This window comes from Halteromyces radiatus, assembly GCF_025201355.1.
Source record: "Halteromyces radiatus strain CBS 162.75 chromosome Unknown BX664scaffold_3, whole genome shotgun sequence".
Lineage (NCBI taxonomy): Eukaryota > Fungi > Mucoromycota > Mucoromycetes > Mucorales > Cunninghamellaceae > Halteromyces > Halteromyces radiatus.
The window spans coordinates 1708266-1723753 of record NW_026251689.1 but is presented as its reverse complement, the minus strand read 5'-3'; the positions used below and the strand labels follow the sequence as shown (position 1 = coordinate 1723753).

At 34.7% G+C, this 15488-nt stretch overlaps 7 protein-coding genes across 7 annotated transcripts; 4 read left to right on the top strand and 3 right to left on the bottom strand.

The window, feature by feature from the left end:
- Positions 1-35: 35 nt before the first annotated feature.
- BX664DRAFT_357591 (uncharacterized protein) lies at positions 36-1961 on the top strand (the record flags this gene model as incomplete). The annotated part of the gene is made up of 1 exon (XM_051547971.1): positions 36-1961. The coding sequence occupies exon 1, from the start codon at positions 51-53 to the stop codon at positions 1959-1961; it is 1911 nt and encodes a 636-aa protein (XP_051401568.1). The 5' UTR covers positions 36-50.
- A 600-nt stretch (positions 1962-2561) lies between these two features.
- On the top strand, positions 2562-4759 carry BX664DRAFT_328961 (uncharacterized protein). The gene is made up of 3 exons (XM_051544690.1): positions 2562-2690; positions 2741-3259; positions 3333-4759. The coding sequence occupies exons 1-3, from the start codon at positions 2654-2656 to the stop codon at positions 4655-4657; spliced, it is 1881 nt and encodes a 626-aa protein (XP_051401567.1). The 5' UTR covers positions 2562-2653; the 3' UTR covers positions 4658-4759.
- Positions 4760-5207: 448 nt separating this feature from the next.
- Positions 5208-5618, bottom strand: BX664DRAFT_260416 (uncharacterized protein; the record flags this gene model as incomplete). Its single annotated transcript, XM_051540630.1, has 2 exons — positions 5208-5450; positions 5538-5618. The coding sequence occupies 2 exons, from the start codon at positions 5616-5618 to the stop codon at positions 5208-5210; spliced, it is 324 nt and encodes a 107-aa protein (XP_051401566.1).
- Positions 5619-6651: 1033 nt separating this feature from the next.
- Positions 6652-9148, top strand: BX664DRAFT_357588 (uncharacterized protein). The gene is made up of 5 exons (XM_051547970.1): positions 6652-6794; positions 6879-7144; positions 7212-7876; positions 7946-8994; positions 9075-9148. Exons 1-5 carry the CDS (start codon positions 6660-6662, stop codon positions 9081-9083), a joined length of 2124 nt encoding a protein of 707 aa, XP_051401565.1. The 5' UTR covers positions 6652-6659; the 3' UTR covers positions 9084-9148.
- A 186-nt stretch (positions 9149-9334) lies between these two features.
- On the bottom strand, positions 9335-12482 carry BX664DRAFT_328958 (NMDA receptor-regulated protein 1-domain-containing protein). The gene is made up of 11 exons (XM_051544689.1): positions 12358-12482; positions 12176-12254; positions 11969-12073; positions 11737-11894; positions 11538-11672; positions 11194-11467; positions 10850-11128; positions 10620-10783; positions 10388-10540; positions 9566-10328; positions 9335-9485 (listed from the first exon to the last, which is right to left on the bottom strand). The coding sequence occupies exons 1-11, from the start codon at positions 12412-12414 to the stop codon at positions 9409-9411; spliced, it is 2244 nt and encodes a 747-aa protein (XP_051401564.1). The 5' UTR covers positions 12415-12482; the 3' UTR covers positions 9335-9408.
- Positions 12483-12656: 174 nt separating this feature from the next.
- On the top strand, positions 12657-13523 carry BX664DRAFT_328956 (uncharacterized protein). The gene has a single exon (XM_051544688.1). The coding sequence runs from the start codon at positions 12681-12683 to the stop codon at positions 13350-13352; it is 672 nt and encodes a 223-aa protein (XP_051401563.1). The 5' UTR covers positions 12657-12680; the 3' UTR covers positions 13353-13523.
- Positions 13524-13721: 198 nt separating this feature from the next.
- On the bottom strand, positions 13722-15405 carry BX664DRAFT_328954 (pyridoxal phosphate-dependent transferase). Its single transcript, XM_051544687.1, has 3 exons — positions 14976-15405; positions 14329-14875; positions 13722-14272 (listed from the first exon to the last, which is right to left on the bottom strand). Exons 1-3 carry the CDS (start codon positions 15288-15290, stop codon positions 13902-13904), a joined length of 1233 nt encoding a protein of 410 aa, XP_051401562.1. The 5' UTR covers positions 15291-15405; the 3' UTR covers positions 13722-13901.
- Positions 15406-15488: the final 83 nt, after the last annotated feature.

The window sequence follows — 15488 nt, the reverse complement described above, 5'->3', positions numbered from 1 at the left end:
TGTTTCTTTTTCTTTTTTTTTTTTTTTTTTTTTTTACATTCTTATTCAAAATGACCTTAGAAGTTCTTCCATATGAAATATTTCAACTGATATGTTGGTCCCTTATTTCAAAAAGACAGGATCTTGTTGAATGCTCTGTAGTTTCTACAACATGGTTACCACGCTTTATGCCGCTTCTCTACCAGGATATTGTTATCCTTGGTCCGCCTAGTTTCCAACTCTTTTATGATTGTTTACGACTTACTACTTCAACACCATGGACTATGAATAGACAAGTTTGGATCCGGTCTTTGTCAATACAGGATGGAAACATTAGTCAAAAACAATTGAATCTCTTACCCAGTATGTGCCCAAAATTAGAACAACTCATTATCGACGGACGCGCTCATTGGCATTCAACTTCAAATACCAAAGAACGACTTGGAACAGAAAACTGGTGGCCATGTTTGAAACGAGGATCTATTTTAGCTACCAACATTACACCCATTTTGATGAAGCATGCACCGAAGCTGACACACCTCACTCTACGTTGTATGTTTGATGTAACACTGACTCTACAGGTATTGGAAGCTCTATCAGCAACACCACTATTGCTTTACCTTTCTCTTGATGAATTTCAATGCTCCACCAATCATATCGATATCATTCACCAATCATGTCCTGATCTAGAATCCCTTCGACTTGTCCATACAATTTTACTTAATACTCAACAGCATCACGATTTATACGATACCAAGCTTTCATCATCATCATCATCATCATCATTGCCATCGCTATCACTACATGAATTTAAGTTACAAGAAGTGTCCTTTTTAGATGATATCGATGATTCAACAGCATGGCTTTCATATATCGTTACGAAATACCCACATATGGAAAAATTAGAATGGTGGCATAAATCATCTCACATCTCTGGTTTCCCTCCTCATTTCCATATCTCCATGACAAATCTTCTAGTGACTCAATGTATTCATCTATACTCGGTTAGGTTCTTCAATGTGGTAATTGACTCGATGTTCTATCAAAATTTACTATCAAGAAACAAGTTGGAGACCTCTAATCGCTGGTTGCCAAAATCAAGAATTGTTCAAGAGATTGGAATGAATGACAATTTGGATCTTCATATATGTGGTCAAGATCTTATCTCATTATCTGTATGGTGGAACAGTCCTCATGAACCTCTAGAATACGTATCACATCTTCCTACTCAACTTTTGGATCTTCACTTATCTGGACGCCTCTGGTATGGATCATTCGATATACACCTTATTCTGGACACCTGTCTTCAGTTGGAAAGTTTACGACTTGATTTCGGCACGTTAGAACAGGTAACACAAACGACAATACAACGACATCAACATCCTTTGAAGCGTCTTTTTATGGAAGAAATCAAGTTGACGACGTTTATGATGGACTCTTTGTCTTTTCGATGCCGAGATCTAGAAGAATTAGATTTATTGGACTGTGTTTTAATGGATGATAACCGACAACAAGAGAATGACATGATGGATGATAATTATACGACATATACATTTGGACGAAATCATGGTCGACTTTTATTTCCTTATCAGCGGTTTCAACAGGTCAAACTCTGTGGATTTCGATTTTCGTCTAATCCTTCATTACGTGTGAAAAGTATAGGGGTTTATGAAATAGGAAAAGAACGAATAAAAAAAGAATATTGGTATTATCTCAGTCATCATGCTACTTTTTTGTCATATACACCAGTGCATAGTTGTCGTTACAAGTTTCCTGTACACGCCATCAAACAACATTGTATTGTCAAAATCAACACCAACCATTTTGGACGACAAATTCAAATGACGCCACCCATTGAATTACATGCTTTACGACAAATGCAACGTCATGGAAAATTTGGACGGGATCCTCCTTGTGCTGGTTACCTCACCATTTCAGCTTTATCAATCGATCAGCTATATTTAGAAAATAGAATAGTTTGAATTTTTTTTTTTTTTTTGATGAATAAAGACTATACTATATATCAAATAAATTTTTTGATCGATGACAGTTGTTGTAACATGTGTTTATGTATCATCATAAGTATATACTTTTTTTTATTTTTTTATTTTTGACATTGGGAAATCATGCTTTTGTACACGTTGTAGCAAATCATTTACTTGGTAGATTCCATGCGATTCTATGACGGAGACTGAAATGATTTCCTGCGCCTATCTAGACCATCATCATCTGACTAGCGTTCTTTTTTTTTTTTTTTGAAGTGCAAATAGCTGTCAAAAAAAGAAAAAGGATAGTGAAATAATGACATGATTCTCTAATTTAAATAAAGTTACATGTGAAAATGATATTTTGAAACAATGATCAATAACAATAAAAAAAACCGTAAGATGATCTTTATGTGATGCATGAATAAAAAATAATAAAAAAAAAAAGAGTCCCAGGAGTTTATAGACAACATTACTAAAAAAGGATCGGACAGTGAATACAGTGATTTAACTCGATTGGTTGGAATGAGAAAAAGTCAAAAGTAAAAAGAAAAAAAAAAAAAAAAGAAGCTAACTTTTCCTTTTTTCCTTTTTGTTCTTTTACTTTCTTTTTTTTTTTATATATCTAATTATCAACTTTTTGACCAGTTCTTTGGAAACCATCTTTTTCTATTACAAGTGAATAAAAAATGATTCATCAATCATCACCAACATTATCAAATCCAGGTAAATAATATTGTTAGTAAAATGATCAAGTTTATTTATTATTATTATAGTGTTACTTCGATCGATTAAAAATGAACAAGATTGGTCTCAACCGGAAAATGAAAAAATACTTTTATTACAACAACGTATCCCAGAATTAATCAAGATGTCACCTTCAAATGGAATGGCTGGAACTGTTTTAACTGTTTGGGTACAATATCTTTTTACTGGTCAATTTACTCCAAGACTTGCTTTTAATACTTTGATAGTTGATACAAAAATGGTTCAATCTCAAGGTGTAACTACTCTTGTCGCTACTGTACCAACTCCTGAAGAAACTGGTGCAACTGGTTCAATCATTCCTATCTATTTATGTTTATTGGATAAAGATAATATTATTGTGACATGGCCTCTAGCTGAATTTACTTTTGATTCTAACAAAATGGAAAATATAGATCAAAAATCAACAACCCTTGACGATCGATCTTGTATCTATAATCCATTTTATCAATCATCATCTCCAACATCAGCTGTCACTAATTATTCTGGTTTATCAAATCAACAAGAATTATCCCCTTCTTTATATGGAAGTAAGTTTTTATTATCAAATACAAAAAAGCATCATATCATTCATTCCTTTTTTTTTTTTTTTGTATTAAATAGAATATGCATTTCGACCTAAGATGTCACCTATGAATGATCTCTCTTACAACAACAACAATAATAATAATAATATTATTCCCACTACTATCGCAACTAACAATATCTTCCCTACAAACTCGGGTTTCACAAACGTCTTGACAGGAAATTTCTATCCAACAATTACCTCTTCCAATGAGACCATGGATACTCCACGTGCCAATGTGTTACAATACCCTTATATGCAACCTAACACTATTCAATCATCCTCACACTTTAATCATCATACACGCGCTCATTCTCATATATCATACAAGACAAATTCTCATGTACCAACAACATCTTTGGCCAACTATCAACCTTATCCTTCGCTTACATGTCGTACCAATCTTCATATCATTGGTAATATGGATTCCATCATCGATGATTGGTCTCCCGAAGAATGGCGAAACAAAAGACGTCTAGTGCGATTCTATGGAACAAGAACGAATCATGATATTCGATGTATGTTTGAAAAAATACCACCTACCGACAACAACAACAACAAAATCAATAATACAATATCTATTCCGGCAACAATAGCTGATACCTTCCTCAAAGATGACGATGATGATAACGATGATAAGGATGGGAACAACAATAATGATAAGAATGCAACACAATCAGTACAAGATCCAGCTACTATAGTCTCATGTATTTACTGGCAAGAACGAAATGATTGGTTTATTACTTCTGTGGATTGTATTCAACTATTGGAGCATCTCATGGATTCTCGATTTTCGGTGGAAGAAAAAAATCGTGTACGTCGCAATTTGGAAGGATTTCGTCCCGTGACCGTCAGCAAATGCAAAGCAGAAAGTGCTGATTTCTTCAAATTGATCATGTCATTCCCCAATCCCAAACCAAGAAATATTGAAAAGGATCTCAAGGTATTTCCATGGAAAGCATTACCTTATGCTCTCAAGAAGATCATCACAAAATATACAGCAACTTCCTATGGTAACAACAGCAGTAGTGGCAATACGAATCAAGCTTTTTCTACTTTGGCACCATCATCATTGACTTATCCACGACGTTCATCAGCTCCATCACGAGATCATGATCCATTTTTCTTCAACAACAATAATGATAATAATAATAATATGGATGATAGTCTCAAACCATCCGTGGATGATAGTCTCAGACCACCCGTTTCCCCTACAGCATCTCTTTCTTCTCCTGCAAGGCTTTCATATCAACAATCTCGACCTTTGTCTACCCCTGATGCTATGGCTACTTATCGTTTCCGGTTACCTCCTATGGATGATCCTTCCTTCCCTATGGCTGACTTGATGAATAATTCAGATTAGTATATCTTTTATATATATATAGTGAATAGTATCAACGTCTATTTTTTTTTGTGTCCCATTCTGTACATACTGACCTTTATTATCTTTTTTATATAATACTCCTCTTTTTTTTTTTTTTTTATTATTCTTGTTTTTATATTATGAAGTATATATTTATATATGTATAGCAAGCATTTTTTTTTTTTTGAATCAATAAACGACAACTTGGCATGGATATATATATATGGATAAAGTAAAAAGAATAGGTATCATGTTTATTTTTTTCTAATCAAAAAAAAAAAAAAAAGAATCAAGATGGACACATCAGTAAGAGGAAAATCAACATACACATGCACATATACTGATTAACAAACAAAAGTAATAACATAAAAGAAGGGTCAACACTACTATTACTACTGCTATTACTACTATTTCTAAGAAATAAAACAGGATGGGAACAGTCAAACGCTATACTTCAATATAGATCATGATTGCTTCTTTGTATAAAGGACTTGTGATCTAGTAAAACGAAAGAGTTAGATTCAAAAAGAAAAAAAAGATAAATCATTGCTTACGTAGTTCTATATCCTGATCGAGTAGGTGCAATAGTTGAACGTACAGTAGGGTATGCAGGTGGATGTCGAAGAGTTGCTCTGATGATCCGATGATCGACTTTTTCATTGTCATATCTTGCTATACAATCCAATGCTGATCGATGATCTAAGAATTCTATTTCGGCTTCACCACAAGATCGACCTAGATGATCCCTAACTAATTCACATCTGACGACAGGTCCAAACGTACCACATGCAACCTTCAATTCATTTGATTATAGAACCAAAAAAAAAAAAAAAAAAAGGTCAGTGAATGTTAAAAGCAAAGGAGTCATTTCATCTTTTACCTGTACATCATTGACCGTTGCAGCAGGATCCAGATTACTAAGAATAACCGTGTTAGAAGGAGGACGACCTGAGATGGGCATAAAAGAAAAATTACCACTATTGACATGTGGCATGGTATGTTGTTGCGTCAAAGATTGTCGAGATATTTCTAATTGTCGTTTTAATTGTTCAATTTGTTCTTGTTGGTTCTGAAGTTGTTGTTGCACTTGTTGATCACGTTGTTGTCTTTCCTGAAGTTCCTGTTGCTGTTTTAAATATTGTTGCAATGACTGTTCCGCTCTATTTATCTGTTCGTGCTGCTGTTCTTGTCGTTGCTTCTGCAGCTCCTCCTTTTCTTGGTTCTGCATATTCGTTGATGACGATAATGATTGATCTGATTTGCTCAAGGTCTTTGTAATGACAATCGAAGCCGGGTCCACATCAGTATTCTTTTGAATGCCGAAACCGATAGGTGTTGATATAGTTGAAGTAGTTATTGTTGATTTATGGCTATTAGGGTGATAGACTGGTTTTGTAATAATGATCGAATGGGTGTCATGTTGTTGTTGTTTGTTATCGTCATCACTATTGTTGCTGTAGCGATGACTACTGCTTCGAGATTGGTATCGTTGTTGGCGGTTGGGTAAGCTGGAAATAGACAGAGCACTGCGTTTACCTATCCTTCCTCGTAAATCTGTTCTGTCTATCGTACGTTCACTTGTTCTAGTACGTCCTATACGTGACCGAAGATCTGTCTTACTTTGTAAACCATTTTGGCGGCTGTCGTACCTTGTTGAAGCAGAAGTTGATTTATTATATGATGTAGAATAGCCACGTGATGAGGAATTAGAATGTTGTCGATATTCGTTTCTTGTTGGTTTATTTCTTCGTTTTATAATATCGTCTAAAGAAGAATTGAAATCCATAAGTTTAAAATACAAAGAAGAAGAGTCAAAGAAAGAAAGAAAGAAAGAAAGAAAAAAAAAGATAGAATATCCTGGACAGTCACCCAAAGTTCTTTTTTTTTCGACTTCCATCTGAGATTTAAATCATCCCAATGAAAAATCAGGATCAAAGAGATATTTCATTTTCTTTCTTTTTTTTTTTTTTTTTTTTTTTTTTTTTCCAAATATACAATTCTCATGCTGGCCGAATCGTACTTGATATTATGGGCATCTCAAACTGGAAGTGCTGAATGGATTGCCAAAAACATTCATTCAGAAGCAGCTCAACGTGGTTATAAAGGTACTTGTGTACTTATGGATGACTATGAAAAGGTAAATATCAATTTATTATACTTTTTTTTCATTCAAAACTAAAATCTTTTTTTTTTTGAAAACCAATAATAATAATAAAAATAGAGTACTATTGATACTGCTGGTGTTATTATCTTTGTCTCCTCCAATACTGGTGATGGTGATCCTCCTGACAATGCACTCAAATTTTGGCGCTTCTTAAGAAGGAATAAGGACAAGAACTATTTTGCCGATCGTCAAATTACTTTGCTGGGACTAGGTGATACTAATTACAGCAATTTTAACAATACTGTTAAACGTATTGAAAAGAAGTGTAAAGAACTAGGTGCTACTATCTTTTATGAAAAGGGTCTTGCTGATGATGCTGAAGGGTAAGTAATAATAACCATTATCATAATTATATATTATGACTCATTTCTATCTATTTTTATATATCAGTTTGGAAAATGTAGTAGATCCTTGGATTGAAAAATTATGGGATGCTTTACCAAAGGTTTTGGAATCTTCTGGCGCTCCTGCTGAAACATCCATTGATAAAGTGACTGAAACTCTCAAGACGACAACCATTTCTAATTCTACCACCCCTGATCAGCCAGTTGATCCATATTCTATGAAGGGTCGCAAAACAACCTTACCTAATGGTGTGGAAAAGTATTTGGATTTACCCAATTCTCTCGTTGAAAAAAAGACAATCAAGCAAGTTAAGACTGGAAAGGCATTGGAACTGGATTATTCTGGTCTAGTTCCTGGTATCAAATTGACAAATTTACCCAAGGCAACTGCTCCTACTGCACAATGGACTTCTTTGGCTCAAACTATTTCTTCTCCGTTGGTTCCAGGTCAGGTACCTGAATTTGTTGTCACGCCTACTCCTCTGGTATATGCTCCTATATCTTCTGTGAAATGCTTGACGACAGATGATGCAGTGAAACGAACTTTATTAATGGAACTCCAAATCGATGACGAAGAACTTAACTTTGAACCTGGTGATGCTTTTGGTGTGATTGCTCCTAATGATGAAGAATTGGTTCATGCATTGATTGCTAGATTGGCTCCCTCTATAACTGATGGGTATGAAACTTTACATGATGTCAATGGTGAAAGTAAGTTTTATCAATATCAACCTATAAAAGTAAAATGTATTCAATTTTTTTTTTTTTTTTTTGTATTAGATTTACCTAGTCATTTACAAAAAGCAAAATCAGTGACAATGGCGGATATTCTACGATACGGTGTGGATCTCACTAGTAGTCCTCGTAAAGCCTTATTACGCATGTTAGCCGATCACACGACAGATGTGGATGAAAAAACACGATTGATGTATATTTGTAGCAAACAAGGACTCAGTCAATTCAATGCAGTGCGTGATCAAACACCAACACTTTTGGACATTTTGACGACATTCCCTTCTTGTCAACCTCCTGTGTCTCGTTTATTGGATTTGTTACCACCTCATCAACCTCGCTATTACTCTATGGCCAGTTCACCTTTGAAACATCGAGGAAAGCTGCAATTTGTGTTTAATGTAGTGGAATATACAACAGAAAAAGGTGTACAACGTCAAGGTGTAGCGACTCCATGGTTAGATATACTTTCCGGCAAAGTACCCTTCAAGAACCAAGTTACCGATAATAATAATAATAAAGTTCTCGATTCTGTCAAGATCCCAATCTTTACTCGTCCCAACAATGCCTTTGTCTTACCCAAAGATACAACTCGACCTCTCATCCTTGTCGGCCCTGGTACTGGTATTGCACCTCTGCGTGGTTTTGTTCAACATCGACAAGCTCAACGATTGATTCGACAAAAGATGGGTGGTGTTGGTTCACATCCCAACCGAGATATTCTAAAGGAATTTGGCTCTATTCATGTTTATGATGGTTGCAGGGATCGCTCCAAGGACTATCTGTTTGAAGAAGAATGGGATGCGTTTGTCAAGGATGGAACAGCTACTTCAGTGAAATTGGCCATCAGCCGACCTCAAGATATCAGTAACAAAATGTATGTACAAGACTTGATGAAGCAAGATGGTGCGTTTCTCTATGATCTTATTGTGAACAAGGATGCAGCAATCTATGTCTGTGGTGATGCAAAGGGAATGGCAAAGGGTGTCAATGATTGCTTGGTGGATATCCTTGGTCAATATGAACAGATGGATGCTTTGGCTGCGAACAAGAAACTAATGGAATGGATGACAACTGGAAAATACCTTCGTGACTTGGTAAGTGTACTTTCAAATGAATCAAGAATGAATCCTCAATCTTTTTTTTTTTTTTTTTTTTTTTTTTTTTTTTTTTTTAGTGGGCCTAGATGTGTGATTTTTTTTTTTTATAGATTAGATAGAGTAGATATTGTTTGTATTCTTTTTTTTTTTTTTAATATATATATATCTTTGTTATGTATATATTATATACCTTTATCACGGGAATAAAACTTTTATATGTGTTTCTTTTTTTTTTTTTTTTTTTTTTTTTTTTTGAGAATCATGCGCCAAAAATAAATTAAGGACGGCTATAAGGTGACACTTAGTTTTGAAGATCAAAAAATGAAAGGTCTATTTTATTTTTTCAAAAAAAAAAAAAAAAAAAGATATGGGAGTGTAAATGCTACGCGGACTAAAAACTAATACAAAGGTCTAAACTACAAGCTTGTTAAGTTGGCTATCGATCAAAGTTTGAAGTCTTGGATCTATAGGAGTCACAGGAGAAGCAACTACCAAAAAAAAAAAAAAAAAAAAAAAAAAAGTGAGTCTTTCTACTTTCCATCTCCTTCATTTCCTTGGTTGGACTTACCAGCCTTTTTGCATTGTTCAATCTTGGATTTGAGGTCAGGATGTTTCTTGTTTAATTTGACAACATTGTTCAAAGTCTTGATAGCCAACAACCACTTTTCTTGTCGAATATAGATATCATATACTAAAAGTTGGATGTCTGCGTCTTCAGGATTCAGTTGCAGTAAAGGTTCCACTAATTTATAGGCATCATCCAGAGGGGTTGTTGATTTCAAGTAAGTTTCTCCTTCAGGATCAGTATCCACTTTCTTTTTGCTTTCCTTCTTGGTATGTTGTTCTTCTTTGGTGTGTTGATCCTTGTCGTCTGCTGTGGTGCTTTCGATTACTGTGGCCGTTGTAGGGTCTTGATTTTCCTTGTTTTCCTTGCTGGCCTTTAATTCCGCCTTGCGAGCCTTACTCTTTGCTTTCTTCTTTTCTGCTTCAGTCATGTTGGCTTCATCCAGAGATGAGATTTCTTTTGGAATATCAGCCAAGATCATATATACCGCTACTGCACCTTTGGCTGCCTTGACATAGTATGGATGTCCACGCATTCGATCTGAAGATCGCAACATATCGACATAAGCACGTAAAGTTGACTTGCCAAGACAGTAAGCATGGAAATCAAATTGATCTTCAAAATAATCATCATAAAACTTGACCACAGCTTGGAACCGTTTCAATGCCTTGCCATACTTCTTTTGTCGCATAAACGAGTAACCTTCTTCTGTCATAAACCATTGGCATTGCATATCAGTCATGTCTTGAATAGGATCCACTTCACGCTAAATTCCAGAATACGAGTCAGTATAAAAAAAAATGGATTTTCTTTATTAGTACTTACTCTTGTAAACAAGCCGATGGTCTTTTCAGCTTCTTCCACTCGATCAGCACGCAACATATATTTGGCACACTTGGAGTTAATAAATCGATCCTGTAAATCAAGTTCACGAGCATCATTCATCACATCTGCTGCTTCCTGAGGTTTTCCAGAATGCTGATAACAAAAAAAAAAAAAAAAAAAAAAAAAAAACATGAGTCCTCTGAATACTTTTTCTTGTTCCTTGAAATATTACCTTCAATATACGTCCTTTGGTCATATAGAGTTCAACCACAGTAGGTGAATGTTCAATAGCTTTGTTAATGATCGAAAGAGCCTTGTCCAATTGACGATGATAATCATAGTGTTGTGCAAGGTAGTAAAGGCACCATAATAGAGCTGTAGGAGGCTCTTTGGCGCCTAGCAATATAAAAAAAGGGTATGTTAGTTTCCTGTCTCGCATTTTAATTAATTTTTTTTAAATACCTTTTTCTTCAAACGATTCAAATTTTTCCAAAGAGACACTATAGGATTCCACCAAATCAGCAATCACCTTTTGTTTCTTTTCATCTGCATAGTACTTTTTCATAGATGCAAACAAGGATGGGACACCTTTACGGAGAGCATTTTGAATAGAAGCTTGAGCCTTAATCTTGAATGAATCATCTTCTGCATAATGAAGTGATAAATCTTCGATTGCCTTTGATTTGGGATATTGTGCAAGTAAATCAGCTAAAAGTTGGTTTGCTTCTGATTTTTTGTCATCTAATTACAAAAAAAAAAAAATTAGCAATGAACAATGACCTTTCATCCTTCAAATAATGGATTACCTTTATCAAAGCCTTTCAATTCCAAAAGTCTAGAGATATAACGACCATCATAAGGGTTTTCACTAATCAATAATCGGTATGCAGATTCCGCTTCTTCGACCTTGCCAAGTTTGGTAAGATAATGAGCACGCTTTTCCTTGATACTACGTTTGTCCATAACCTTGGTTTCAATTGATTTTAGATGTTCCAAAGCCCCTTCATAATCACCAGTTTCTTCAAGTAACCAGTTGTGATACATACGTAATTCCGATTGTTCATAGTTGACAGGAGTATCCTATTGTAGTTGCCATCATGAGTTCTCATTTTTTTTTCTTTATTTGTTTTCATTTTCTCGAAAAACTTACCTTGATAGCTTCTTCTTGGGATTTCAAAACAGCCAGAGCCTTTTCAGGTTTGCCAGCCATTTGGTATGATACTGCTAATCCAATCCAGAATGGAGGGTTTGTAGGTCTGTGCTGCAAAAGTTGAGCACGAGCTTCCTGTTTACAATCAAAATATAAAAGATGTGAATACATTGACATACATACGCGAGCCACAACTTACCACAGCAGCATCGTATTGACGAAGTTGCGTTTGTAGTAAAGCAAAATCTCGGAGAATGTTGACATCGTTTTTATTGTATTTCAAAGCTTGCGTATAACACTTTGCGGCTTCAGCATAATTCTTATCAGCACGATGCATCAATCCATAAACGTGCCAGCCTATATAAATAAAATGAAACAAAGTAATGATGAGTTCATCTTAAATGTAGTAAATTGATTAAAGTGATACTTACAAATATGAGAAGTTAAGTCGTTACGTACACCTTGTTTAACATATTCATAACCTTCCGTTTTCTTTTCCAAGTTATTCAAGAAGATGCCTTTCATGGCAAGAGTTTCTATTAAAAAAAAAAAAGAATAGAATGTTATTCACGTCCTTCCAAAAAAAAAAAAAAAAAAAAAATTGGTTCAGATGTGTATAAATTTGAAAAAGACATTACCACCATGGTTAGGATATTTCTTCAGAATAGAATCAGCCATCTTGAGACCTTTTTTATATTGTCGAAGTTCATAGTTTTTCTAAGTATTTAAATAGAATAAAGTAAGTATATAAATTAAATAATTTCGTGTTTTGCCTTTTGATCTGGGTCCACCCATCATGTTGTCAATTAAAAAGACTTACCAACAAATTCCTAAAGACAGCACTTTCTTTAGGTGGAAGTTCCCGATTGCTTGTCATCGCGATGGCGAAATATACGTAATGTGATTTCTCTTTGTGAGAAGCAAACTAAAGAAAAAAGAGAGAACTAGTTTCAGGACATCTAAGGTAGAAAACTCTCTTTGACCTTTGTCTTTTACAGTCACGCCTTCCCCTTTCAGAAGAAAAAAAAAAGCTGGGAATCTCCGACTGTCACTTTTTTGAGTGTAATCTCCCCTGGTCCTTTTTTTTTTTTTTTTTTATTCTTTTTCTATTTCTTCTCTCTCTCTCTGTCTTTTTTTAAAACAATGTCACTACGAAATATTATAAAGCCATTTTTTAGAGTTCCCTTATATAGAAATCGGTTTGTTTTATCTTCGTCATTCAATACCACTCTCTCCAGACAACAAGCATTCCGTTATTACTCAAAACCTACCTTGTCAGGACAACAACAAGTAGCAGAAACTACAACGAAACCTGTTGCAGAAGGAAAACTGAAGCAATTGGCCAAAAAATATGGACCTGCAGGTGTTCTTGTTTATCTCGGTATTGGTGCTGTTGACCTCGGATTCACTTTTGCAGCTATTCAATTACTTGGATCTGACAAGGTGAAACTTTTAGAAAAGGGAATCAAGGATACATACCAGGAAACAAAGGAACGTTTCGGTTTCAAAACAACCACAACTACTGTAAATAAGACGGAACAACATGTAGAGACTAACGATGTCAGCAACAACAACAACAACAACAACAACAATAAGATGGATTCAACTGATGACGAACAAGCTTCCTTGACATCTATCTTTTTATTAGCTTATGGAATTCACAAGACTTTACTATTACCTGTTCGATTGGCCATTACAACTGCGATCACTCCTGCTGTTGTACGCAAGATTCAAGCTTGGGGTTGGGCTAAATATGCTCCTCGGCTACTGGGTGGTACTTCTGTTTCTACTGTTGCTTCATCAAAGAGGGTCTAGGACAACTAGTATTCTTTTTTTTTTTTTTTTGTACACCCATTATTATAGAATATTTAATTCTCTTCTCATATTACCATCATACCAACTTGTTTTATTATTGTATTTATTTATCATATATATTTATTACTATCATCATCACACCCTTCTCTTAGTATCATATTTCAAGTCATCAATAATAATAAAAAAAAAAAAAATACTGTTACGTATATTATTTCCTTTTATGGTTCCGAGACGCTTTTTTTCTTTTTGACTCATATCGTTGCCGTGTTACTTTCCAAGAGAATTTCTATCGGAAAATTTGGGTCGATGATCCTGAACTGGATGATTTACATTCTTCTATTCCTTACACTCAGACAACTAAATCAAACCTGATACAATGGATTCTAAATCAATACTTTATGGACCCTTGCTCTCAATACATATATTTCGAATATCGCAAATGATTGAAACCATTTTATTTGATTGGTAGATAGAATAAATAAATAATACATGTACTAAACTAGTGAAATTGTAGACTAATAAAATACACTAATGGATAATAGCTATAAATCATTGTTCCAATTCCTGACATACCTTGAGCAAAGCTTTTCCAATGACTTCAAAGTCCTCCATATCGGTGTATACTTGAGCAGAAAGTCGGACATACCATGTGTTGTTATGGAGGAAAGGTGATCCCATACAGTTGTGTTCATAAAGTAATTTGGATATAATGGCCTGGACAACTTCCTGACCGGAGTAACGTTCATGAGGATTGAGTGGGAGTCGTACATTCACCATGGCAACTGTTAGTGAGTTCTCTTCATTTTCCATTACATTCGTTCCAAGTATCTCAGAAACCAATCTTCCTCCATCCACAGCTAATTGATGACAGTATTGTTGAATCTTTTCTTCACCACCTAGAGTTTCACGGAAGTCCAAAGCTAATAACAAAAAGAGTAAGTATCTTTTTTTTTTTTTTTTTTAATTCCCTACTAACCATGTTCAATACACATAAAGGAGCTGAAATCCATAGTACCAGGCCAAGAAAATTCCAGTTGGAAAGCGGTTGATACATCATCATTACGTTGAGAATCAGGATGATTTTGATAAGCGGCATTGATAATAGTAGGATGAATCATATACTGGTTTCTTCGAGGAACATAGAGAATAGCAGCACCACGAGGAGTAAAGAGCCATTTGTGACAATTAGTGACAAAAAAATCAGGGTCAATTTGATGTAGATCCAAAGGTATTTGACCAATAGCGTGAGCACCATCCACCAAGGATAAAATATCATATTCTTTAAGTAACTTGACAACGCGTTCAAAAGGGAAACGTACACCAGGTACTGAAGTAATAGCATCCATTACACATAGTTTGATGGGTGATGAAGGAAGATGATGTTGTACAATAGTTTGTTGAATAATTTCCAAAATAGTATCATCACTCATAGGATAATTTAGTTGGATTGGAATCAGTTCGGCTTGATGGGCATCTTGTACATAGTGTAAAGTCTTCTCCACGGCATCATATGCGGTACTGAACTATATATTCAAAATAAAGTAAATAAATAAATAAATAAATAAATAAAAAGATTAGAAAAAGATGATATATCTATATATATATATATATATATTTACTTACGCATAATAACTTTTCGTTTGGACGAAGCATGAGACTTCTAACAACAGCATTGATACCAGAACTTGCATTTATAACAAAAACTAATTCATTAGGATCACATTGAAGTAATTCAGCCAGACGGTTCTTATTTTTTTGAAGAAGAGGAAACATTTCAAGGCGTAAGAACTTGTCAGGATTCAGTTCTGATAGTAACTGATAATGTTGTAAATATTGTCGTATACTCTTGGGACAAACACCAAAAGAACCATGATTTAAAGGAGTATAACCATCTTCTAAAAGGAATTCAGTACGTAAAGCTCTTCCAAAACCGGTCATTTGAAGAAAGAACGGGGGTAAAGAAAAAAAAAAAAAGGTGAGGGGGGTGAGAAAAAGAGAAACTAAGAATTATAGAAATGAGAAAAAGAGAGTTTATACACTTTTTGTTTCTCCGGTCTACTTCCTTTTGAAAATCCCCGAATTGGGAGGGTACTTTTTTATTTTAATTTTCCCAATTTTTTTTTTCTTTCTTTATTT

Coding starts and splice junctions, on each gene's coding strand:
- BX664DRAFT_328954 (XM_051544687.1), bottom strand. CDS start 15,290: ATGACCGGTTTTGGAAGAGCTTTACGTACTGAATTCCTTTTAGAAGAT. Junction 14,876..14,975: donor CAAACGAAAAGTTATTATGC/GTAAGTAAATAT, acceptor TTGAATATATAG/TTCAGTACCGCATATGATGC. Junction 14,273..14,328: donor CTTTATGTGTATTGAACATG/GTTAGTAGGGAA, acceptor TTTTGTTATTAG/CTTTGGACTTCCGTGAAACT.
- BX664DRAFT_328956 (XM_051544688.1), top strand. CDS start 12,681: ATGTCACTACGAAATATTATAAAGCCATTTTTTAGAGTTCCCTTATAT.
- BX664DRAFT_328961 (XM_051544690.1), top strand. CDS start 2,654: ATGATTCATCAATCATCACCAACATTATCAAATCCAG. Junction 2,691..2,740: donor ACCAACATTATCAAATCCAG/GTAAATAATATT, acceptor TTATTATTATAG/TGTTACTTCGATCGATTAAA. Junction 3,260..3,332: donor ATCCCCTTCTTTATATGGAA/GTAAGTTTTTAT, acceptor TGTATTAAATAG/AATATGCATTTCGACCTAAG.
- BX664DRAFT_328958 (XM_051544689.1), bottom strand. CDS start 12,414: ATGACAAGCAATCGGGAACTTCCACCTAAAGAAAGTGCTGTCTTTAGG. Junction 10,784..10,849: donor TGAATCGTTTGAAGAAAAAG/GTATTTAAAAAA, acceptor TTATATTGCTAG/GCGCCAAAGAGCCTCCTACA. Junction 10,329..10,387: donor CCATCGGCTTGTTTACAAGA/GTAAGTACTAAT, acceptor TCTGGAATTTAG/CGTGAAGTGGATCCTATTCA.
- BX664DRAFT_357588 (XM_051547970.1), top strand. CDS start 6,660: ATGCTGGCCGAATCGTACTTGATATTATGGGCATCTCAAACTGGAAGT. Junction 7,145..7,211: donor CTTGCTGATGATGCTGAAGG/GTAAGTAATAAT, acceptor TTTATATATCAG/TTTGGAAAATGTAGTAGATC. Junction 7,877..7,945: donor ACATGATGTCAATGGTGAAA/GTAAGTTTTATC, acceptor TTTTTGTATTAG/ATTTACCTAGTCATTTACAA.